The sequence below is a fragment of the Notamacropus eugenii genome, chromosome 4 (genome assembly GCF_028372415.1).
Source record: "Notamacropus eugenii isolate mMacEug1 chromosome 4, mMacEug1.pri_v2, whole genome shotgun sequence".
NCBI classification, from domain to species: domain Eukaryota; kingdom Metazoa; phylum Chordata; class Mammalia; order Diprotodontia; family Macropodidae; genus Notamacropus; species Notamacropus eugenii.
The window spans coordinates 449,900,892-449,927,701 of NC_092875.1; the positions used below are offsets into that span (position 1 = coordinate 449,900,892).

At 36.4% G+C, this 26,810-nt stretch overlaps 1 protein-coding gene across 3 annotated transcripts in view; it reads right to left on the minus strand.

Annotated features, from left to right (window-relative positions):
* The window catches only part of ADGRV1 (adhesion G protein-coupled receptor V1), a 751,592-nt gene that overhangs the window by 607,262 nt on the left and 117,520 nt on the right, over nucleotides 1-26,810 (minus strand). For all 3 annotated transcript variants that reach the window (XM_072606175.1, XM_072606174.1, XM_072606176.1), the window contains exons 25-33: nucleotides 24,504-24,633; nucleotides 20,285-20,365; nucleotides 18,671-18,810; nucleotides 16,614-17,223; nucleotides 13,041-13,256; nucleotides 5,668-5,883; nucleotides 4,926-5,170; nucleotides 3,146-3,327; nucleotides 1,089-1,900 (exon numbers count right to left, since the gene is read on the minus strand). In XM_072606175.1, coding sequence (XP_072462276.1) covers nucleotides 1,089-1,900; nucleotides 3,146-3,327; nucleotides 4,926-5,170; nucleotides 5,668-5,883; nucleotides 13,041-13,256; nucleotides 16,614-17,223; nucleotides 18,671-18,810; nucleotides 20,285-20,365; nucleotides 24,504-24,633 — 2,632 coding nt within the window. The remainder of the gene's footprint in view (nucleotides 1-1,088; nucleotides 1,901-3,145; nucleotides 3,328-4,925; nucleotides 5,171-5,667; nucleotides 5,884-13,040; nucleotides 13,257-16,613; nucleotides 17,224-18,670; nucleotides 18,811-20,284; nucleotides 20,366-24,503; nucleotides 24,634-26,810) is intronic.

The following is a 26,810-nucleotide window of genomic DNA, read 5'->3' on the forward strand; positions in this document are numbered from 1 at the left end:
TCAAAGTTCCTCTATCTGTATATATGAATACAGATACATGCATATGTCACATACACAAAATATAATATAGTATATGTTTATAGTACAGTGTATACATATATTGTATAGAGCTTGAGGTCTCCTACATGACAGGTGGGGACACTTACCACTATACTCAAAACAATGTCAAGTGCAAGTCATGTCATCATTTCTCTGATGTCATGGTCTTCTTCGAAAACAAAGGATGAACACAACAACACACAATATTGTATATACAATATATAGTATATTGTATGCTGTCATATAGTATTATATTTATAAAACATATATATGGTATAATGAACAATATATGATGCTACATAATATTTATAACATATGCTATATATTATAATATACATGGAATATATATTGTATGTTATATAATTTACGGTATACATACATCATATAATATAATCGCATGTGTACATACATGTTACATATACTGCATATTGTCTATGGAATAGATCACTTATACTATAAAATGTACTATGTAATATAAAATATGTATTGTGATATATTTAATATAATACATATCACACAATTGCAATATAATTAAATATAATATTTTATAGTACATCCTATACTATATGACAATATATTTTTAGTATGGTATATACAACATAGTGTATACACATTATGGAGTATATGAAACCTGTATGTATATGTTACACTATGTTTTATATATATATATATATATATATATATATATATATATATATATATGTACAGTACATACATTTTATAATATAGCATGTATAGATATATGTACAACACACATCATCCATACAATATGTGGTATATAACATCCTATGTGTTTTACATATACTATACTATAAAATACAGCACAGGTACTACCAACAGTAACTCTTCAAATTCCTTTCTCTACATACAAGATACTGTATATACTACATATGTATTGCATACATATGTATTATATACTGTATAGACATAGAAATTGTATACATATGTGTGTATATAGGAAATGTTTTTTATAATCACGAAGACATTGCAATTCTTTCTAAAATTATGAATGTAATACATATCAACATTCACATAATACTACAGCTCACCTTCAGCAAAAGTCAGAATATCTCCTTCACCTATAAAGTCTGCACCTTCAATAGCTGTTCCACCAACAACACGCCACTCCACTGTGACCTGGCCTAAGCTGCCTCCTATCCTCTCAATCGACAGGTGTACCATAGTTTGAGGCTGCTCTTGAACTTCCACATATCGGCCATCCTCGGATGTATTGGGACTGATACTGTAAATTTTGAAAACCCCAAAAGCATCACCATTCAACATTATGACTACCACAGAAGTATTTGGCTGTCCAATGGTTGGCTGGTTTTGAGGGCTGGCTGAGATGTTCATCAGCTCAACCTCCAGAAGGGAAATAGTGAAACTCTCATCCATCTCTGGGAAATCATCAGGAAGGATGGAAACTGTGAGGTTTGCAAATTCATCACCCTCCAACATTATAGCCCACTGCCTTATCACAGGCTCATAATCACTCCCAGCCACAGCCTGCTGGCTAAAAAGTGCAGCTACTCTTGTCATGTTTTTCCGATAGGTCCAGAATTTGGAGCTGTTGACAACCAGGCTTGTCCATGTGGTCATCCACAAACACTGGGGAATCTCAGAAGAAGCAGAAACAGAAAAGGCTACACATGCTTGTTCTTTAAGGCACAGAGTGGCACACGTATGCTGAGGATCCACAGTTGTAGAGACATCCACCCAAGTTCTTCCAAGCTGGTCTGGCACTCCTTGAGCTGGCGATTCATAAAAGGACAGGACATCCTGACCTTCCTCCATCGCAAGAGCCACAACATCAACATCTGAAGTACTATAGTAGAGCAGCAGCTGGCCAAATCGCCCTCCGCTAAAAAGCACAGTGATAATTGAGAGCCAGGTAAGTTCATCAGAATACTTTGACTTAAACTGTCTTGGATTCTACATGAAGAAAAAAGAAATACTGAAAAAGACTGAGTGGTTGCTTTTCATATTTCTCAAGCATGTTAAAGAACCAAAAAAAACTTACCTAATCTCTGAAAGTTACCCTGATGAGAAATCAAGAGACTTAAGTTCAAGATATTAACTATAAATCAGTTCATCTCTCTTTTCTTAAATGAAAATTGAAGGAGTCAGACTAGATTTACTCTAAGGACCCAACATCCCTCAGATGCTCACTACTTGTGTGATCTTGGGCAAGTCACTTAACTTTCTTAGGCCTCAGTTTTCTCATCTGAGGAAAATGAAGAGACTGGCCTCTAAGATGCATTCCAGTTCTAAATCTATAATTTTAAAATCTAAACTATACTATGTGGTTTTCATTAGAAATAGAAGTTAACTGACTTTTCAAAAAAATTTATTATTTAGCTGTCCTAAGTGAAAACAAGCAAGTCACTGGAATTGCTTCTCAAATTTACTTTTATATTAGTGCCCCTTTTATTACCACATTACAATGAAACCACAAGAAAAGTAATTTGAGTAAATTTTGAGGAGGAATGACTTTTTTAAAAATTTGTCTTCTAATCACAGGTATTTGGATAGATCACATTCTCAAGTTCTAAAGTATCTCAGGGGTAACTTAGAGTTTCACCAAAGAACTGAGAGAAAAAATAAAATTTATAAATCATAAGTCACTTTGGGTTTTCTTTAACTTAGAAACAAGCACCTATTGCATTCCCAGTTACGTCCTCTAGAAGGAAATGTAGGTTCAATGCCATGAAAAAAGTTCCTAACCATTAAAGTTATCCAAAAGTTGAATGGGCTAGCCAAAGAAATACTATGTTCCCTCTCCCTGGAGGTCTCCAAGCAATAAGTATACACCAACGTGGTCATGGAGGTATCTTGGACTAGATGGCCATTGAGGTCCCTCTCAATTCTCAAATTCTGTGACTCTGTGAAATTACTGACTAAAGACCTTAAAATTACACCATAACTAAGCAATTAGTGTATTATATTTCACAAAGAAAAGATATGATAGGACTTCCATGTTAACAGTACTAAATTTAATGAACTGTTGTGTACCCTGTAAATATCTTAGAAATCACAATCACTAAAGCTAAATCATTCCAATTATTCAAGAAATTCCCACCAAACCAAGAACATTTGTTCTACAAACCTTCTCCTGACAGTAATGTTGACACAAGAACTTCTCTCTAGAGGCTCCTGAACACGGTAAACAGATTGAGAAAAGGCTACTGTACCATAGGGATTATCATTGGCAGGTACAACAATATTTGCCACTCGATCTAATCCAATTGTACCTCCACCAGAGGCTTGAGTTAGCTGCACTTGGATAACCTAACAAGAAAGAGTGGAAAACTTTTTAATATTATCCCAGTTCTAAGATCAGAGTAAAAATGATAGAAATACTTCAAAAAAACTCAACAGTTCTGAAACACTTGGTTCAAAAAAATCATCTTTTATAAGACACATGGAAAAACCCAGCATGAAACCTAAAAGTAAATCATTTGCTTCGCCCCAATTTCTTGATAACAAACATAATCATTAATGGGGAGCTAGGTGGCAAGGATGGGCCTGGAATCAGATGACCTGAGTTCAAATCTGGCCTCAGATGCTCATTAGCTCTGCAACCCTGGTCAAGTTATTTAACCTCTGTCTGTATCTGTTTCCTCAACTGTAAAATGAGGATCATATTTCACCTATCTCAAAAGGATGTGAGGATCAAATGACATAATATCTGTAAACTTCTTAGCACTTAGCATACAGAAAGTGTTTAATAAATGCTTGTTCTCTCCCTTTCCCTCCTCCTTTGAGTCTATCCCGAGACAAGCACAATGCTTGGCACACAGGAGATTCTTAACAAATTCTTGCTGACTGACTGATTGATTATTGGCTCAAAGGTTAAGTGACTTGCCTATGATCATGTCATGGACTTTCTCAAGGGAAAAATAACTATTCAAATATATTATTTAGATAGAAGTATATAGTCTATTCATTTTCTGCATCAGCTAAAGCATACTTCTATTTACTGTCACATAAATTCTATTGTAGCTTATTTTTACAATAATACAAGATGGAAGCTTTCTGACAAAATACAATATATGTTTAATACTTTCCAAGTCAGTGCACATGAATTTTTAAAAAAGATTTAATACCTATTGTCCAGTTTCCAAACTACAAGCATTTTTTTACTGGGACACCCACAGAAAAGCAATTCATACTTGGAAGAAATTCTGTGGACTTCACCCTGACACCTTCTACTGACAGCATCAACATTCTATCATTCTTAATTCATAAAGAAAAAATAGCATTTAGAAACATATTTCTAAGGAAATCAGTATAGGCTCAGATTTTAATGCTACTTGCGCTTAATGCGTAAGTTTTATTTTCATCCAGTAATATAATTAGGATTAATTTATAGTCACAGTAAGTCTAACTTTTTGTTTCTCAACATGCCTCTTCTTCATAAAGAAACCAAGAATGGAAAGGTGCTTAATATACAGTTACAATCTTCCTTTAATTTAAACTGATTGGCTCCCACTAAAGCCAAAAGGAAGCACAGATTCATTCAAATCAAAATTTAATATGTCACAAACAGAACAGAAGAAAAAGAGCATGGCTCTGGTATTCTAAATACTTAACTATGATAACCACAGTTCACATATACCTTACAGAAGCTCTATCAACATACAAATTCGTAAATTGTTGATAACACTATACAATCCCTTAGGGAGTTATGCTTTTATTTTTTTCAATGAGACTTAGCACTTCATATTCTATTACTGTATTTAAAATATCCTTTTGAAATTGATATATCAAACACCTTTATTCAAATATAACAGCACCAGCTTTCCTACACTTGTGCTCTAAAAATCATAAAACAAGGTAACAGAATTTGATTTACAATGTCATTCTAGACTAGCTCTTCCTCTCACCTCTTCAATTTCCGGAACGTCGTCAGCCAGGACCTCTAACAACAAGGTTTGAATGGTTTCCCCAGGGGCAAAGGTCACATTACCTGAGACAACTCGAAGGTCGCCAGTGGCAAGTTCTCCATTAATGGTGGCAACCCATTGAACAGTGACATTGCCGAGTGTCCCAGAATTGCGAATTATTGGCAGGTTTACCTTCACAGAATTGACCTCAGGCTCCTCTACTATAAGTTTAGTAGTCTGAAAAACTGAAGCATGAAGCACAGTTAGTTTGAAATACAGAGGGAAGCCAGTCTAAAATGAGTTATTCTATAGGTAAAGAATTGACCATCTTTCTGATCTTTTCATATCTGGGACTTCTCTACTACTTAGGATACTTAGAGCAGTCTTGATAGCTAAACACTGAACAAAAGGGAATGCTGCCAGTTACAAAATGAACCATTCTGCAGCTTCTTTTCTTCTTGTCAGTGGAACATTTTGTAAGCAGAGAAGATGCTAACCTTGTTTACTACTAGTGGTAATCAGGACAGAACTGCACCATACAGCAGGTAGGCAAAAAGCCCCCAGAATGGGCTCCCAGCTACTTACAAAGGACATTTAAACTGTACTTAAACATCAATAGAAAAATGAAAGGCTTAGTTCTTTGATTCTATGAGAATGAATAGAAATCTGTCATACAGCACATTTCATCTCAGTTTTCATCAAATACAGTGTCTAAAGAGAGAAACAAAGTGATCAAGTTTACCAAATAATCCATATGGATCGTCAGAGGCCTCAATAATGATGACTGCCTCCGTTAATGCCCCAAGTTTGGCTCCTCCGGTTGTTTCATTCAGCAGCTGCACTAGAAAAGATTCTTCCAGCTCAGGATAAATATCATTAATGATATATATTGGCACAGCTTTACTGGTTTCACCTTCTAGCAAGACCACATCTGATGAGGCTATACTGTAGTCTTCACCTACCAAGTCAAAAATCAGTAATACAATTTTACACTCTTTGAATCCAAACAAAAAGAAGTTAAATATCTTCAGAAAATTTATCTATTAATTTACAAAAAGCTTAGTCATGGGGTCATAGATCTAAAGTTGGAAGAGACCTTTGAGGTCACCACATACAACCTCCTCATTTTACAGACAAGGAAACTGAAGTCCAGAAAGTTTTAATTAGGTGTTCTTAACCTTTTTTTGTGTCATAGTCCTCTGGATATCTGATGAAGCCTGTGGAGCCCTTCTCAGCATCATGTTTTTAAATACATAAAATAAAATGTATAAGCTTACAAAGGAAGCCAACTTTATTGAAATATAGTTGTCAAAATCTATATTTTTTAAAGTTTACAGGCCCCCGGTTAAGAACTCCTGGGTTAAGGCATGTGCCCAGGCTCCCATCACTAGTAAATGTATGAGAAAGTATTTGAACCCAAGTTATCCTGACTCCTAATCCGGGGCTCGCTCTCTTGTGCTAAGCATCTACAAACAGGCTTTTTCCTAACAGACTCCAGAAAGTCCTGACGATCGGACCCTGTCGAAGTCTAGCTCAGTTTTCTACCTTCGAAAAGAGAGAACCATTTCTAACTCTTTACGTAGCGTTAGTTATTTACTCTTCAGATTTCCATTTCCGTATCAAACTGGGTATGAGATAAAAAATACAGAAACAGGATTCTGATCATTCTAAGAAGGTTAAATCTCTCTCAATATTTTTTGACGCGGTGGAACCCTACATTTTAAATTGAACTCTAATTCTTACAGTAAAATCTTTTAAACTGGTTTTGAAATGCCTAATAGTAACAATAATAATTCCATATAAGTGTGATTTAAAAGAAAATTCTTTATTTTCAGAACAATTCTATTCCAAATTCAAAAATATCTTAACAACTTACTAAAGAGAAGGATATCGCTACGACTGTTTAGTGCAATGATTTCCAATTTCCACTGCATATCCTATCAGTAAGAGATTTTTGAGCTTGTACCACTAATAAACGTACATGTATCTATTCATGAATTATGCTGTGTACTACTATGTGACTTGATCTATGAAACCCAAAACAAACACTGCTCTCGAGGAGTGCTGTACTCAGCAATCCTTGACCTTGCTGCAAAGTCTGACTTATAAATGGATCCCTACCACAACCACAAGGTGACTGAGGGAGATAGGGAATGGGGATGCTGAGGGGGGAGGGCAAAATTTTCCCACTGACACCTGTACTAGTGCTGCTTAATATCTGTTAGGTTATAGTTTCACTGAGGGGCTGCCAATCAAGTTAGCAAGGGGGTAGGGTTGAGAAGTTCCCCAGGAGACAGACACAGAGTGAGAGAATGTTGAAGGATAATGGAACAAGGGTTCATGTACTCAAAGACAATCCCATAATTGACTAATGCAGAAAGGGCAAGATGTGACCTATCTTTCCATTCTCTGACTGGCTGACCACATCTCACTACCCCTACTCTGAAGAACACTGACTCAGCATTTTGTAACTGTGAACAATATTCCCCAAACTTCCCGAATTTACTGTGAAGAAAATTCCACAAAAAGCTGCAATCCCTTATTACCAAATTAAACTTACATTCTGGAGAAAGGTTTCAATTTATCACATTTTTTTCATTTAAAAATTCTTTTCATTTTATTTTAAAATATGTTGAGTTTTGGCCCCAAAGCATACTTAATTTTGTCAGAACCTTTAAAATGGAAAAAAGAAAATACACGGTGCACCAGGATCAACAGAAATTAACCTATGTTTTTTAATTAATTAATGTTTAGTTTTCAACATTCACTTTCACAAGATTGAGTTCCAAACTTTCTCCCCATCTTTCCCCTCTCCCCAACCCAAGATAGCATACATACTGATTACCCCTTCCCTCAATCTGCCCTCCCTTCTATCACCTCTCCCTTCTCTTATGCTCTTCTACTTCTATTTTCCTAGAGGGCAAGATAGATTTCTATACTACCTTGCCTGTATATCTTATTTTCTAATTGCATGTAAAAACAAAAGTTTAACATTTGTTTTTAAAACTCCACATTCTCTCCCTTCCTCCCTCCCCACCCATCCCCACTGACAAGGCAAGCAATTCAATATAAGTTATACATATGGAGTAATGCAAAACACTTCCACAACACTCATGTTCTACCTAAAACACTCAGCAAGCATTATATGCAATGGGGACAAGCTAGAAACATTTCCAATAAGACCAGGGGTGAAACAAGGATGTCCATTATCATCACTATTATTCAATATAGTACTAGAAATGTTAGCTGTAACAGTAAGAGAAGAAAAAGAAATTGAAGGAATTAGAACAGGCAAAGAAGAAACGAAGTTATCACTCTTTGCAAATGATATGATGATATACTTGGAGAATCCCAGAGAAACAAGTAAAAAAACTACCTGAAATAACAAATAACTGTGGCAAAGTAGCAGGTTTCAAAATAAACCCATACAAATCTTCTGCAATCCTATATATTACTAACAAAGCCCAACAGCAAGAGATAGGAAGGGAAATTCCATTTAATGCTATGGTAGACACTATAAAACATTTGGGAGTCTACCTGACAAAACAAACCCAGGGACTATACGAACATAAATACAAAACACTTTTCGGACAAATAAAGTCGGATCTAGATCTAAGTAAGTGGAAAAACATCAGTTGCTCATTGGTGGGCAGAGCCAGTATAATAAAAATGACAATTCTACCTAAATTAATTTACTTATTCAGTTCCATACCAATCAAACTATCAGATAATTATTTTGTAGAGCTAGAAAAAATAATATCAAAATTCATCTGGAATGAAGAAAAGGTCCAGAATATCAAGGGAAATAATGAAAAGATATGGTAGGGAAGGTGGCCTACCTCTACCAGATCTCAAATAAATCAGCAGTTATCAAAACCACTTGGAACTGGCTAAGAAACAGAAGGATCAGTGGAATAGGTTAGGTAGTCAAGACACAGCAGTTAATGAATGTATCAATCTACTGTTTGATAAACCCAAGGACCCCAGCTTTTTGGATAAGAACTCACTGTTCGACAAAAATTGCTGAAAAAACTGGATAACAGTCTGGCAGAAACTAGGCATAGACCAATGCCTGACACAGTACACAAGAATAAAATCCAAATGGATACATGTTCTAGGCATGAAGATTGATACTATAAACAAATTACTGGAGCAAAGAATACTGTATTTATCACATTTATGGAGAAGGGAAGAATTTTTAACTAAGCAAGAGATATAAAAAATATGAAGTGCAAAATGGATAATTTTGATTACGTTAAATTGAAAAGTTTCTGCACAAACAAACCCAACGCAACAAAGATTAGGAGGGAAGCAGAAAACTGGGAAAGAATTTTTGCGACTAGTGTCTGTAATAAAGGTCTCATTTCTAAAATATGTAGAGAACTGAGTCACATGTACAAGAATACAAGTCATTCCTCAATTGATAAATGGTCAAAGGATATGAACAGGTAGTTTTCAGAGGGAGAAATCAAAGCTATCTATAGTCATATGAAAAAATGTTCTAAATCACTATTGATTAGAGAGATGCAAATCAAAACAACTCTGAGATACCACATCACACCTATCAGATTGGCTAACATGACAAAACAGGAAGATGATAAATGCTGGAGAAGATGTGGGAGAGTTGGAACACTAATTCATTGTTGGAAGAGCTGTGAGCTAATCCAACCATTCTGAAGAGCTATTTGGAACTATGCCCAAAGGGCTACAAAAATGTGCATACCCTTTGACCCAGCAATATTGCTTCTAGGACTGTATCCCCAAGAGATCATAAAAATGGGAAAGGGTCCCACATGTAGAAAAATATTTATAGCAGCACTCTTTGTAGTGGCCCAAAACTGGAAATCAAGGGGATGCCCATCAATTGGGGAATGGCTGAATAAATTGTGGTACATGAATGTAAAGGAATACTACTGTGCTATGTGTGTGTTCATCCTTTGCTGCCAAAGAAGACCACGCCATCAGAGAAATAATGACATAACTTGCACTTGACTTTGTTTTGAGTGAGGGAGGGCTGTGCAGGTCACCAGCCTCATTTCTCCTCCAGAGCCATCTGAATCCAGTGACCAGATATTCATCAGGATGACTGGAGATGACCCAGGATGAGGTAACTGAGGCTAAGTGACTTGCCCAAGGTCACACAGCTAGTGAGTGTCAAGTGTCTGAGGTGAGATTTGAACTCAGGTTCTCCTGACTCCTGTACTGATGCTCACTGCACCACTGTGCTATAAGAAATAATGAACAGGAAGACTTCAGAGAGACCTGGAAAGACTTATATGAACTGAAGCTGAATGAAATGAGCAGAACCAGGAGAACTTTGTACACATCAACAACCACAGTGTGGGAGGATTTTTTCTGGTAATCTTAGAACTTCATTTCAATGCAAGGACTTAAAAAATATCCACTGGTCTCTTAAGGCAAAATGCCTTCCACATCCAGAGAAAGAACTATGGAATTCAATCACAGAACGTAGCAGATCATTTTCTTTTGTACTACATTTTCATTTGTTTTATGATGTCTCCCATTCATTTTAACTCTTCTATGCAACATGACTAAGGTGAAAATGTATTTAATAGGAATGTATGTTTAGAACCTATATAAAATTGTATGCCATCTCAGGTAGGGAGTGGGAGTGGAGAGCAAAAGGAGGGGGAGGGAGAGGGAAAAAAACATCTAAGTTATATAGAAGTGATTGTAGAACACTGAAAGAAAATTTAAAAAAAAAAAAAAAAGAATTCTGGAAACTGCCAGAGATTCAGTCCCCTGGGGCCTGCTCCAAATGTGCCACAGCCCAGTCTATGACGGTATGCTTCACACTGGACTGCACTCCTCTCTTAGACTGGTGCCACAGACCCTTCCTGTTGACCTTCCAGGTGGTCGTGGGATGGAAGTTTGTGTCACTCTGTCATTTTGTGGGTTCTGCTATTCTAGACTTTGTTCACAGGTATCTGGAGGGATTTGGAGGAGAGTTCAAGCAAGGCCTTGCTTTTACTCCTCCATCTTGGCTCCACTCCCTGAAATTACCCCATCTTAACAAAACAGAATTTCTTCTCTATTTAGGTGGACATTTGTTTTATTTTGATAATGAAGGCTGTGGCCCCCTTTCTACAAACTTCCTAATTTTACGTAACTATTGATACAAAAATATTTGACAATTTCATGTAAATGAAACTTACAATTATATGTACTGATATAAAAATTATAAGTAAAGATTAGGAGTATGATAGAGCTGGAAAGGACTTCAGTGGTCATCTAGTCTAATTATGTGCCTTTGCTTGAACATCTCCAATGGAGAGTACGGGTGGCAGTGAAGGGGGAGGTGCCCTCTTCTTCTCAAAGAATTCCATTCCTGCTTTGGTACGGCTTTAATTACTACTCAGGGCTCTCAATTCAGCCCACTGAGACCAAGCAGAACAACATGAACGCTACTTTCATTTGACAGTCTTTCAAATACTTGAACTCTGCATCTAAAGATCTCCTATTTCTTCAACAAATCTTTATACAGTACAAAGACTCTTCGCCATTTTGACTACTCTGCTCTGGACAATTTCAATTTATCAATATTTTTACTAAAAGCTGACATCCTGAACTGAACACAGTACCATAGGTAAGGTCTGACCAGGGCAGAATACAATAATCCAATACTTCCTTCTTCTCAGGAACTATGTCTTATATAAATGAGCACCAATGATTTTACACACACTCTTCACTTGCACTAATGGGCATAATCAACAATTGATTCCAGATCAATAAACAGCCAATTTTTCAACAATGTGATTGATTTCAACCAATCTCTGAGACTATTGCATCAAATTAATGTGTGAACTCAAAACAACTAATACAGGTAGAAATTAATGGAAGCCCTTTTCAAAGCTGGATCAAGAAAGATTCCCTGCCTGGGACATTCACATATTTCTATCGATTGGGCACAGAGCGTAAAATCAAAAGGCCTGTATATGAACCTGAACTTGGTCTCTAAGTAGCCATATCTATAAACATAAGCAAATTGTTTAACCCTTTAGGAACTTCAATGTCTTTATTTATAAAATGGGATCAGTAAAACTTGAACCTCAAAACGATGTAAGGAAAACACTTTCTAAACTGTAAAAGGTGTGTGTGTATGTGTGTGTGTGTGTTTAGAAAAGTAAATTTTTTTTTTTACTATTATTATATGGTGGTAGTGGCAATAGCCTTAGTTTTATTAAAAGAGTAAAAACATCAGCAGAGAAGTAAAGATGGATTGCTTCCAGGAATCTGGGGGCTAACTGTCTGGACATTTAGTATGTACAAATCAACATATAGCATTAGCAAGATGCCATGAGGATGAGGGCTGAAGGCCCTCACCCTGGCTTCTCCTACCCCTCAGCCTTACTTAACACTTGGTTAGTTCAGCTAATTATTTGCCAATAAGTGTCATAGCACCAAGCTGATCATTTACTTTCAGATAGATGAATGACAGAAAGAGAGAGAGACATCTTTGGAAGTGCCAAACCAAGATTTTTCAGTCCTTTGACAGCACATTAGCAAGAGTCTCATCAGTGCAGAAAACAACCTTAGGCAAAAACTCCTTTCAAAGGTTGCAAGAGTGTTGCTGGGGGAGAGGGGGTAGCTAGTTCCCTAAGCCTGGTCTGTGTGAATTAAAGAGCTAATGCAGACCATTGTCTGTTTTTGTGGTCTCTGCTTACAGACATGGAGAATTAAAAAGCACAGAAGGTAAACACTAAGGTCCCACCACTGCGCTCGCGTTTGCTGTTCATCAGCACTCATTCACATATGGATCTTACCTCAAGGACGACCACAAAGAGGACACAAAACTATCCTAATAACGTCCTATCTACTTCAGAGTTAGACACACACTTGACCATCATTTAAAATGCTTGTGTTCAAAAATTACTTCTCTAGTAATTCCCATTACTTTTATGGGAATTTACTGTCACAAATCAGCAAGATACTTTTTTTCAGCGACTGAATGTGCAAGAATACATTTTTCATTATTGCCGCTGACTTTTCTGACTACCACACGTGCATTTGTGTGGCTGCACTTATCAGAAGCAAGTACAGACTGCTATGGCAGTCTATTGCTGTGTAGGGGTTTTAGAATTTATCTTTTCTCACCAGCTACTGCAGTTATTGGCACAGCTTTAAACTTCACAGAAACATCTGCGAAAACTCCTCCTGTTCTCGTCACATTGATAATTGGTCCAACATGATTTTCCGTAACTCGAACAATTGGCGCCGAGAGTTGCAGAGTCCCAAATGCATCATCATTGGCAAGGATAATTAAATGAGCAACGGTGTCTACCTGAGATCCTAGACGAGGAGAATTTGGAACTGAAAAGTAAAGAGACAACAATGAGAGTCCCATAAAGCCTCTTGACCCAAGTACTCCATTTCTTACATACTAGTAATGACTAGAAATAATCATTGCAACATCCGTGACAGGATGAAAAGCATGTAATACCCTTTCTCAGCTTGTTCCTGGATTGGCATCTGAGGATAGCTAAAAACAGTACCTGCAGCACGAATCTCAAAACACAACACAGCCAGAAATTTATGAAGCACTGCCTTGTGCACAGTACAGCACTAAGCACACTGGAACACATGTAAAATTTAGCTAAAACAGAGTCTTCTGCCCTCTACGCAGCTACAGGGTTTTTTTGTTTGTTTTTGGTTTGGGTCTGGGATTTTATTGTTACAGGGAATTTCCAGGGGAAAATTCTCTCTACTAATACACATCAATATCTGTGATTATTGTCTTAAAGGCTACACAGCTAAATGTATCAAATGCAAGATTGGCTACGCCCTATATCATCATGTCTTTCACTACAAAATGACATGATGCTTTCATTAGACATCTACAAATAGAATTCTTTGAGACAGATTGCTAAGGCCAAACTCTGGTCCGTTTCTTCCAGGAATCCTTTCTTGATCCCCTTTTCTAGGAGTAATCTTTTGGCTAATTCTGCTAAACAGCTCTTTTTCTGCTTTTTAAAATCTTTTGCTATATGGGATGGCTTCATGGGTAGGGGGGAGGGAAGACTCAAATGTGATGCCAAAACAAAAGACATTCTAAAGACAAAATCAAATTTAAAAATAAAAAAGCATTAGCATTCAGTTATAATTAACAAATGAGAAAATTCGTATGTTCTAAATAGAACAGCAGTAACCTAGAAGTGTGTTAGGGTCTTTTCTTCTCCATGTTTCTTCATTACGCCAGATGTTAGCCCTGTCTTCTGACACTGCTCATCCTGCCCTGCTCCTTGGACCAGATATAAATCAATTATTCCTACAGCCTGATTTCATTTACGAGCTCTGGTGATTGGCCAGTGCTTTCATGAAAAAAAGAAAAGGAGCCTGAAATGTCCTGCATCTCTCCCTCCCCTGTACTCTTTCTGTTCTTATGGACCAGCATTACACAATTTAGCTCTTAATTACTCCCTGGTTGTTTCAGAGATGATAGTTTTGGAGTTTTTGTTTTCTCTCCAGCTAAACAATCCCCCCTAGGAAGCAGGGATTATGTCTTACACTTGCAGCATGGGTACACTGACACATTTCCCACAGAACAATGCATGTGTTCTGTTCTCTTTCAGTAGAATACATGCCTTGGCCCATTGCTAAGAGACAGCCACCCTCAGCAATCCCTGACTGATCCATTTGTCTCTGTAATTGGGGAACTACATCAAAGACCCTTGGCCACAGTCTAGAGGAACTTCCCCTTCAGTAGGCTCTAAAAGCTGAAGAAGATTTCTCCCCTTGCTCTCTTTTAGGCAGCCTCAAGCCAGCAGAATTCCAAAGAGAGAAGGATGGAGTGTTTCTGTTAGTCTCATAACCTCCTGGGGGTTCAGAGGAAGAATATTCCTCTTTACTCTGTGGCAAATCATCTTTGAGGTAATCTCCCCTTTCAAGCAGATCAAAGTAGATCAATCAGGAGTTGCTGGGATGCCCACATCTTTTGGCAAGGGACCCACACGCATGTTTGTATCTCTAATACCTTGTACCCCAAATACACAATGCACCGAAGTTACACATTAGGCTCCTTGAGTGCAGAAATTGTATCTTCTTTACTGCTGTATTCCTTCAGCTCCTGCCCAGCACACAGTTTTACAGACAGGTACTCAAGGAATGTTTAAGTAAACTGAATATCAAATGCTTAAATAAAGACTTGCATATTCCACTCTGGTTAACTTCATACTACGTGATTTCTCAACTAACAACTACAACCGGAATCCTTAACTTTTCACTAAGAAAATTTTCTAGGGATTTTATTTTATCTTTATTATGAATATTTTATCAATACTCAATCATAAAGATCATTATTTTTAGTCATCAAATCAAAAGTAAAATTAAAAAAGCCTTTAAAACCCTAAATTTTTAAAAAATTAACAAATAAGGTTTAGATAAACTTCTACTAACTGAAAACTAACTTGAAAAGTATAAATTTGAATACTGAAACACAAAATACTAATTTTTTTCTTTTCTTTTTTTTTTTTTTTTTTTGAAATATTAGGCTGTATTCACACCCAGTATATCTTGTATCCTTGTCTAGGTAGATGCGTTCCTGTTTTAGTATATGTGTATATGCTGTTGCCCTTCCCCCCCATGAATATAGTAGGTTCCTTAAAGACAGGAACTCTGTAAGTTTTGCCTTTGTACCCCGGGCACCTAGCACCATGCCTGAAAAGTGATAAATGCACGGTGATTGATCAATTAGAGTATTGTGAAACGTATTTCAGGAAGAACAAAACCCACTGCTATAAGAATGACTATACTCTTTCATTTCAGTTTCTCTGTAATTACAAACTGACTCAAAGATCCCTGAACTACAGACTACCTCAAGGATTCTTCTATTCACTTTCTGTGGGCTTTCTGCACATGTCAGCTTGACCTGCATTACTCTAAAGCATCCAGACTTTACAGTAGCTGCAGACTGCTATTACTTCCTGCTTCACAGACGCATTTGTGTACATAAAAGTCATTTAATCAATATTTGTGGAATAAATGACTGAAAACACATAGTAAAGATTTAGCTACATTCTGGGTAAGATGAACATTTGGTGGCCTGGAACTTAACCATCATATACAACATAGTTTCTATGGGAAAATGCATTTTGAGCTGCAAAATGACTGAAAACTGAACTTTTGGATATTATCCATTACAGAAATGAGGGCTGTATGTATTGCCAGTTTTATGAAAATTTCCTACTCTCCTATTTATTCAGCATTTTTAGATCTCCATCTGAACACAGTTCAAGGAGGAATTGGGGAAAAAACACGAAGATCTGTATGAACTGATGCCTAGCAAAATGAATGGAAACAGGACAGTAGATACAAAGATAAAAAATGAAAAAATCAATAAAAGGAAACATACTCTCTGAGTAACTGAGAAAACCAGTGATGGTCCAGAGAACAGATAACGAAAAATGCCTTCCGTCTGCCAGAGAAGTGTGAGACTAAGGGAATACTGTCAGAAGCAGTCCTTATCTTTGCTGTTTTTATTTAACTGAGATATTTTGTGTGTGTATTAAAGGGTAGGCTCAATACAAAGAGGCTGGGAAGAGAAAGTTATTTTTCCCCCAAAAGATGACTGTAATATAAAAACCAAAAATATCAATATTAACATATTTAAGTTATTTTGAAATTGCTATGACTGCACCACAATGAAGAAGTAAAGCAAAAGTCTATACTTACTTGGTCGAGCCTGTACTCTTTCTATTAACGTAACGTTGATCAGCTCAATAAACACAGACTCTGACCTTTCTGGTTCATCATCATCCAAAACTGGAATCATAACTGTTGCCTCACTCACGTTAGCTCTAAAAGTAGCAAACCCAGAAACAGGTATATAATCTCTTCCTTGAGTTGCTCTGGCTACATTAGATGGAAAAAAAGGTGGTTTTACCATGTCATCCATGGTTGCATATGTAACCATGACTGTGCCTATAAGACCTTTTAAGCGTATTATTGTCAGAGTAACATTCTGGCTTGCTTCTTCAACTCTGATTGGTCTGTTTTCCTCTGAAAAGATGAATATTCCATATGGATCATCACTGGCCAAAACTGTTAATGTAGCATTTGTATAGACTCCCAGGCAGCCATTGGTAACACTTATGATTAAAATGGAAAATGTTTTATCCAGCTCAGGAATTTCATCAGGCAGTATTTCCACAGTTATATTGGCGCTTGTCTGCCCTATCTCAAAAGTGACATTGCCAGAAGTGAAGGCAAGGTCTCCAGATACATCAGAGGGAATGTTCCAATGCAAAGTTACTTGAGACAAAGCTCCATGGCTTCTCACAACCTAAAGAATAAGAAAAAAAAAATCTCATATCAAAATATATATCATAATATGAGTTGTAAAATACAAGTCTTAGAATGATGAAAGGTTTTTCTAATATCAATGTAATGGCAACAGAATAGTAAACTTGAGCTTTCGAACCAGATGTCTTAGTGTTTAAGTTAAAGTTTGGTATTTTCTTCAATTCTAATATACATTAGAAATCAACTAAATATGGTTAACAAATTATATTTATGATTATCCATGGCATCTTTCTTGCTTTATTTTGTTTTGAACTTAACAAATATATAAAAGGACATTTCCATGTACAAAATAAAGAGAAATAAATATATTTGTGAAATACTCACAAATTCATAAAACATGTGAAACTGTGAATCTCTACTACATGAAGCTTGCTTTCAGAAAAGTATATAACTGAGTCAACACGGTACTTTCAAAGTTGTTCTGTTTTTCCTTCTAAACAGCTTTCAGTTCTGTTTTGTGCATTTTTAAATAAAACTGCTTCAATCACACTCTGAGGCAATCATATTTGTAATATTTATCACAGTATGTAGCTGTACTTCATTTTGAACAATAAACTTAGTCCTGAAAAGTTAGCTTTAAAAAAATTCTGTAAATTAAATCATACATCATCTGCCTTCAACTATATAATTATAAATAAATTTCCAAAGAAACTATGAGGAATAACAAACCTCATTCTTAAAAATGAAATATTTTGTAAGTCACCCACTAAAAGGAACCAAATTCTTTTCATCAAACAAATCAATGCCACTACTCAACAGAATACCCAAATACAAGAACTTTACTGAAGTTTTAACTATAATACTAGAAACCACATTCTCTTTGATAAGGTATAAGGAGATGGACAAAGTAATAACACACTCGTACAGCACGGTAAGGTTTATAGAACACTTTCCCAGTAAGAGGGTACCATATCGCCCATTTTACAAGTGAGGAACCTGTTACCTGCATAGAATAACAGAGCTAGTACATGTCAAAGCCAAATTCAGGGTTGCTGATTCTACAATACTATGCTTCCTTCTAGGTCTCTTTGGGTACCTGGTACCTGGTCCTTAAAATTTAGTCTCTAATAGTATTTGTCCTTTCTATAGCTATGTACTACACTGGGTTATTTAAATCTCCTAATCAGGTACATAGATAAAACAGCTAAGAACACATAGCAATGATTTCAGCTCCTCCTATATCATATCTTATCATATCAGTATGTCTTCGTTAGCCTGTCTAAAGCCATGTGTATTTGCAGAATAGCAAGGCTCCTTTGTATTCATTGCTAAGCACAAAAATAAACACCAAAGTCCAACAGAGATGATTTTTAAATCATTAATTTGGATCTACAGTGTTACTATTTTCCAGTACCACCACTAATGGAAACAATTTTAAGAACCAAATACTGTCTGAAATATTACAAAATGAAATGAAATTTACTTGCCTTGAATATAACTGAGCTCTGTCCATCTTCAGGTTCAGTTCCACTGACATGAAATGACTCAGGGCTGAACTCAAACACCCCATGAGCATCATCTGAAGCTTCAATGGTTACAATAATTTGGGAGGCTATTCCTAAACTGGCTACACGCACCGGTTAAAAAGAAGAAAAGTATAATGCTAATGAGCATTTAAGTCATAATACTAGTATTTTATTTTTATAAAATACTTTAAGCACATTCATTATATCACCTTACCTGACTTTCACAACAACCCTTTCAGTATGGGTAGGCCAAGTATCCCCACTTTATACACAAGGAAACAGAAAGATGAAGTGACTTGCCTAACGTCTCACAGCTACCAAGAGGTGAACAAACTTCCCTTTCACCATGCATCTACTTCTCATTTGCTTATAAAGAAACGCAAACTTGTCATTTATAACCTTCACAGCATCTTTTGCAAAAAGGAAGATACAAAATACATGAAAACATAAAAAGAAATACATAAAATGGGGTTGGGGGTTCTTCCATGAAAGAGAAAATTCCCCAACAGAGAGAATGGCGGAAAGGTCAGAAACAGTGACTATGCTGAGAACATATTCTAAACAAATTCTACAACAGCTCTAATGTTTCTTCCAATCTGGATGAAGTAATTTCATCATCATCTTCACAATAATTATATCCTATCACACTAATATTATTAGAATACTTTATGTCTTCTTTCTCATTTCTAAATAGTTCATGGCAAAATACCTACCACTTCCCAAAACATTGCGCTCAATTTTTGAGTGATGTTCAAATTGTTAGCCAGATAAGTAGCATAAGGTGATATCATAAAGACACTGTAAAGAACTGCAGGAAGCTGAGAATATTAAGGAAGAACATAATATGTTCTTAGAATACACTCCATTGTATGAAAAGGGTGCTGAGTTGTATGGAGTCAGCAAAGATGCTGTATGAAAACCCTACATTTGGAAAAATGGGATTCTAAGAAATAGAAAGCTTTCCCTTTAAAAGAAGAGGCAGAATAAGGATTTTCTCTCATATGATGGAAATATTTTAAATAGAAATCAGCCAATCAATGAGCATTTATCAAGTTCCTACTGCACATCAGGCACTATTCCAGGCTCTAGAAAGAAAACAGAAGTGCTATTTTGAAATAGCTTCAATTTTTAAAATTTATTTCTTAAGAACAATGATCAATTTAGGAATACATTCTTTTGATTGGGTTCCTTTTAATTGATTTCTTACACACATATTGTCAATGAAATACAATGCTTTTCTGTGTTGAAAAATTGTAACAGGGCCCTTAAATTATAAAATGTTCTCATTTTTATTTACCTTCTCAGGGCATTAAGACCATACAAAATTATACAGATTTCAAAATTATTTTATGAATGAAACTTCATTCTAAAGGCCATATTTCTCATAGTTATTTATAAACAAATATTAAACTGAATTCTGAAAATATGAAGGAAAGAAATGATGATAATGGTAATCATTTGTCACAAGCCAATTAAAGTAAGACTCAAGAGACTTCTGAATCACAGTACTTGGAAGCAGAATTTTATGTATAAAATTATAGTAACAAAGGGGAGAGGACAGACTAAGATGCTTACCACGTTTGTGGGCAGTTGGAAGGAAGAACTCCTCGTCCCCATCACCACTACCACTCCCATCAATCCTAAAGAGTTCAGCAACTTCAAGAAGAGAGGCACAGAATGGTGCAATTCACACACACACATTTACAGAACAGAGAAGAGACGGAAAGCATTTACCACATGTTCAGTCAAGAGGAGAAGACAGCGTTACTCATGAAAAGACCCCAAACTCTTTACCGAAAGAACGTCTTTAATACAAAAGAACCGAACATGTCATTTACAATCCAATAACACAGGCGGCAAGTGGGGGAGCTGCAGCACAAATCTGGCATCAGGTATGAGTGCTGCGGCCAATTCTGTAAGCCTTCCTAACTTAAAAAAATAAATAATTTTCTTATTTACAGCAGAATAAAGAAGTCTTATCTTGATGCAAATTTAATTCTTTTCAGAGAATTCTATATTAGAATTCCCCCAGTCACAGGTAAGGAAAAATACTGATACAGTTCCTTACAGGCAAAGATTCTGTACTTTATACATCACAGATCTGATCCCATGTAGACCAGCACAAAGTGAAATGCTAGCTAGAGCTAGAAGATCCACAGCAGAAGGACTGGGGTTATATAGTTATCCCTTCCACACTGGAACTTTCCCCATCAAAATTTCAATATATCATGGTTCAGTATAAAAAATTAAATGGGAATCTTGGGAGAGTTTTGTGGAAGCTGCAGATGAGACATTTAGAAACTCAGAAATGCATAAAAATATACATATATATGTATATATATGTGTGTATATATATGTATATACATATACATATATATGTGTATATATATAGTATTGTGCATCAACCCAAATTTTACAATAAGATACTGTAAACATCCCATAAAAAAGAAAGCATTCAGACTTCTCTGGTATATAAAGAGGGTCAAAAACTTTTACACAGATTTTTCAGACTTCAGAGGCACCACACCCCTAGCTCCAATGACGTGGAAGGGAAAACTGTATTTTCTAACACCAATTCAGTTTACGCTCCTGACATTATCTGCAAAATGCAGGCAAAGTACCAGGATCTCCAAAATCTCCCAACTCTTCCACCTGTCTCAATACCACTCCTGCTAGTGATGTGGCCCCCCTTGAGGCCTCTTCCTCTGATTGATGAGCTCCTCCCAAGAACCTCCAGTTGAGGAATTATCTATTCTAGCCCTGTTTCTTCTAACTTGTCTCAGTTCCTGACTCTCTGGCCTCTTCCACTTTGCACTTGTGTGGACCTCCTGCTTTTTATCTCCCTTTTATGTGTTATCTTCCCCTCCCCATCAGAATGTAAACTAACCCTAATTCTGTGACTTTCTTTTTTTTTCTTCTATTTGTATTCTTAGCATTTAGCACACAGTGCCTGACACATAGAAAGCACTTGATAAATGCTTTATTTAACCCAATCCAACCAAAGACAGGCAAGGCATGAGGTGGTAGGGAAGGAGGTTAGGTATGAGCAGGAATATTCGGTGCACAAAAACCTCTGGTACATGCTAAATAGTTTACAGTGATACATAGATTTAAAGATGGAAGAGACCTCAGAAGCTACAAAATCCAATTCTCTCACTTTATAACTGAGGAAGTGAAAGCTTAGAAGGTTAAGCAACTTTCTCAAAATCACACAGGTAAATGTCAGAAGCAGGGTTTGAACTTTCAGTCTTCTGATTTCAAAGTAAGAGTTTATTCCTCTCTACCACAAAGAGGTAAAATCTATGGTATCCTTCTCCATCTTCCTTATAGTGCATTAGACACCAGAAGTAAAGTAGCCTTCAGATCCTGGAGTTTGTTCTCTCTCAGGATCCAAAAAGGGGAAATGGCTAATCCATGTAGCTCTTTATTTTCAACTTTATTTGAAACTAAGACAGCAAGTAGTGAACCCTAAGACACTTCAGTCAACAAATATACTGAACTCTGATTGTGAAATGGCCTGCAAGGTGGCAGAATACAGCTTTATAGACTGATCCATAAGGAGCCCTAAGTTCCCTAAGAACCAAACAGACTTCTCTGTAAGTTAACTTTACCTATAAAGTGGCCCCACTTAATGTCCTATGCACCGTATGTATGTATGCATGTATAATGTATATGCATCTACACATATATGTGTATGTATATATACCTAGGTGCACACACATACATGTGTGTATATACTTCTATGTATGTATACATATGCATATATACAATGTCAATTACACAATTTTTTTCAAGTTCGATCATAACTGAATTATCCAAGATAAAAAAGTTTTGTTATTGTTGCCCACTGACTCTTACACAATGCCCCAAGATTCTTCTTTCATTCAAGTTTTCCTACGGAAAAGTAATAAATACGTTTGCCTAAATGCTCAGAGATAATAAACGTGAAAAAATAAAAAAATTTTACTCCATGTCATCATGCTTTGAATTCCCTGCTGTCAGTATCACGATTATAATTAGACAATGTTCTTTTCTCTGGTTTTATCATGTAAGTGTTTAAGTGCTTTGAGTTATTCACAGGAGATAATTTAACAAATACCACAGCAAGTGCTGGCCTGGCAATCATCTGTTTGTCTCACCCTCTTAGGACCAGTTTAAGTACAGAAACATTCATCACCAGAAAGGTGACCTGTGAGTGATGCTTTTTTTAAACTCATGCAGACTATCCACAAAGGCAGAGAGAGACTACAGTTTAATTCAGTAGAGAGTCTATCCACAATGACAAAATTATGGATTCCTGAATTAAAAGTAGTACAGGCCCTACCTTTAAATGTCTTTTTTTAATGAAAATTTTACCAGAAAAAATAACCAAATGAAATCAGTGAAAAAGAACCACTTGAACAAAGGCAAAGCAGACCTTTTACATACTGCTTGTTAGAGCCATAACTAGCGATTTTTGTGGTCAGCAAGACACTGAAAGTTCTCTAAAGTGGAATTTGAGGTGTGGGGAGCAAACACTTTCTGGTAGCTTCCCATTTTAAGTAATTCTTCTTGCTAACTAGGTGCTACACTTGGTCGTTTTTAGGCTGCTGGAGCCATTTCTTGCAGTATCCTCCAAATATTCGCTTCTTGAGGTAGTCTCACTTGTCCTTCCCTAGTAATGGCTCTACTGCCTTGCAGACTGCTCTCCTGTCACTTATTTACTGGGTGCAAACCCCTCAGAACTGCTGCTGCCATTTTCCTTGCTCTTAATTAATGCTTTGTCCTCCTTTCCCTGCAGTAGGACATCAGGGGTGCTGGGAGGAAATTCTCCTTGAGGGAAGAATAGCATATTTCCCCCACTTTCCTGCCTTGTATAAGCACAAATACATGAACGTGTTTTTATCTTCCCAACATGCTGCTTTTACTTGAAATCAGGTCACTTATAACATTAATCTTATTTTTTATTTAGGTGATTTTTCTACCTAACTTCAACAAAATCATAATTTCCCCACTTGCATATTACACATACTTCTGGAGAGAGAGGCAAACAAAAGTGGCTACCCAAGAGCATCTCTCAAGGGTCTCTATGGCCACGGGCTGTTGTATTCCACAAATCATGCAAGGAGTTATTTTGAAAGTCACAATAACATTCAGAAGTTCTAACGTCATCAAGAAACTACTTGTGAATTTGGGCATCTACTTGAGCATATTTCTAGTCCTGTTCCCTACCAGGATGAGTGATGACCAGGGCAACAAAATGTTGTTTGTAGGCGCAGGCTTGAAGCTAAGAATTACATCCAGGCTCTGCTGTCTCTTAGTGCAATTACACTTTCACATTATCAAAAGGCATTTCCCTCAGGACATCAATGATATAAAAAAGATCTAGTACAACAGCTAATGGGCTCCCAGTATAATGTACTCGATAAAGATTTTCTCAAGAGAAAACATTCTGTTTTCTCAACACAAATATAAAAAGTCCGGCATCATAAACTAGAATTGGTTCATTTGTTAATATACAATCATGACATGTTTAAAAGTAGTTTTTACTTCTAAACTTAGAACCTAGAGAGTAAGAGAGATGGTTTTAGGTAGCAAGATAAACTATATAACAGACAAATTTCTTAAACCATTCTTCAGTCAATTCAGGATCGAGACTCCTTTCACAGACAAATGAACTACCAAAGACTTTTGAAGAAATACATAACTATTTAATATTTAATAATTAATCACTTTAATAAGATCTATATATTGTCTTGATGGCCTGAGGATAAATCTTAAAAAAAAAAAAAAACTTTTGATGTATAATCCTTACCTCCTCCCTCTGAGTTTAACAACTCAACTTTAAAAGATTTCTCCAATTCAGGAACAGAATTATCCGTGATGTTAACAGTAACATACTTGTATCTCTCCCCTGGCTGAAATTCTAAGGTGCCTGAGGTATCCTAAAATAAAAATGTGAAAACAAAAACCACACGTTTACCCGTTGGCTCATATTCATTCCTTCCATGATTTTGAACAAATCAGAATTTTTGCTATTTCTTAAATTACTATTGATGCTGCAACATATGTACTTAAAGTGCAAGAAGTAAAATGGAAGGCATATAAAATAAAGATGACTAGAGCTCAAATTTTAAATGAATGTCCTCTGGCCAAGTCAAAGTGGAAAGGATTTTCATTTTCTATATTCTCTTGTTTACAATACAATATTGTTTACAAGAAAATATTCAAAGTCAAAAGGAATACTCAACAGACTTCCATAAGTCATTAAATAATTAAAGTTATGGGCTACAAGACATTCTTTTCACCAAAGACATTTGCAAAAAAGGCATTTTGAAAGATATCCACTCAGCACTTGGTTATAACAGTAATGACATGTTTATTATGTGACTCTTTTCACGAAAAAACAGCAACCTATTTTGTTTGCGATCACCCACCTACAATGGATGTTCATTTTTAGTCAGAGTATTATACTCACTATGAACAAAATAGGAAAGCATGCTAAGTCTCTGTTCTGCAGTCTTAATGATGCAGCTGGAACTTCACCTTTTCTTAACGGGCTACTTTACTCAGCTCACTCCAACCTGCACCTGCTGCTCTACCTGGTTTCATGACGCCAGACACAGGGGTGGGGAACCTGTGGTCTCAAGGCCACATGCGGTTCTCTACATCCTCAAGTGTGGCCTTTTGACAGATTCAGTAAAAGTTCCCCAGCCCTGCGACCAGAGTGAGGGAATGCCAACCTCCTCCCAATGCCTTCCTTTATAGAGGGCAGAAACTGGACTCTCAACTCAAACCATTCTGCATTTGCTACTCTGCCTAGTTTCAGCTCTATGGAACAAGATACCCCCTGAAGTCCCACTTCCCCCTCCTGCCTCCTTTTGTGTGTGGTCTCCTGCATTGCACTGGAAGCTCTGAGGGCAGGGACTGTCTTTTTATTAACTGTATCCCCAGTGCTTAGCACAGGACTGGATTGTAAATGACAAACTAACAGATTATTTGAGGAGCAAAATTTCTTTTTTTCCTACTATCAAGTTCAAAGATCACTTACTAAAAATTCAAGATTAACAAAACTGGATTCTGGAACTAATGGTATAAAAGCTCAGTAAAGGAACACATTATTGGTGCTATGATATACTATTACACAAAGCTACATATGAATAAGTGACTTGAAATCACTGAAACAGTTCATGGTCAGGGCAATAGCTAACAGATATATCCTGAGGATCAACACGAAAGGTTGGACAACATTTATTTTTTCATTTTGTGCCACTGTTTTTGAAGAAGCAGTGGTATAACTTAGAAATGGAAGGCTGCTTGACTTAGAAAACCACAAATTAACAAAGTTTAGAATATTAAATGAAAAGGTTAAAATAAATGATCAACAAAACAAGCAAAGCTATCGATGAGTTCTGAAAAAAGAAAACTACCAGAAGTTATAGGTCATTAATATTATTTAACACTAATTATGAGGTTTTTGCAGAAGTCTTCCTATAAATGCTAGAAAAATAGCACAGGAAATGATACCCAATCAATCCCTGAACAAGCATTTATTCAGTGCATTTTATACACCAGGTCCTACCCTAAACAAGACACTATTCTAAAAAAGGAAGAAACACAAAACAGTCCCTGCCCTTAAGAAGCTTAACGGAGGGAAATCAATGTGTAAATAAATCCAGATGGAAAAGAAACATACTGAATAGAGAAGATAGGAGATGACTTAATGGATGAGGGATTCATACAGGCTTTCAAAGAAGGTGGTATTTGAACTGAGCCTTGGATGAAGTCAAGGATTCAAAGAAGCAAAGAATGAGGAGGGAGAAAAGGAAACATAAGAACATTAAAGATTTCACATTTCATGACAATGAGAAATCTGGGCATTTACTTTAGTAGTAAGAAAATTTTTAAATATTTCAAAATTAAAATAAAGTTATATGAAGAAAGTAAATACATAAAAGAATTGGGGATTACTAAGAAACGCGTTAAGATTGATCAAGCAGTATCTATTGCCAGTTTTCTACTACATTAACTAGTTCTGCACAGACGCCATCAGTGAGGTGTGTGCAGTTAGCAGATGGGAGCCTTGGTCAAGACCTTTTGAAACAAGATACAGAGAATAAAG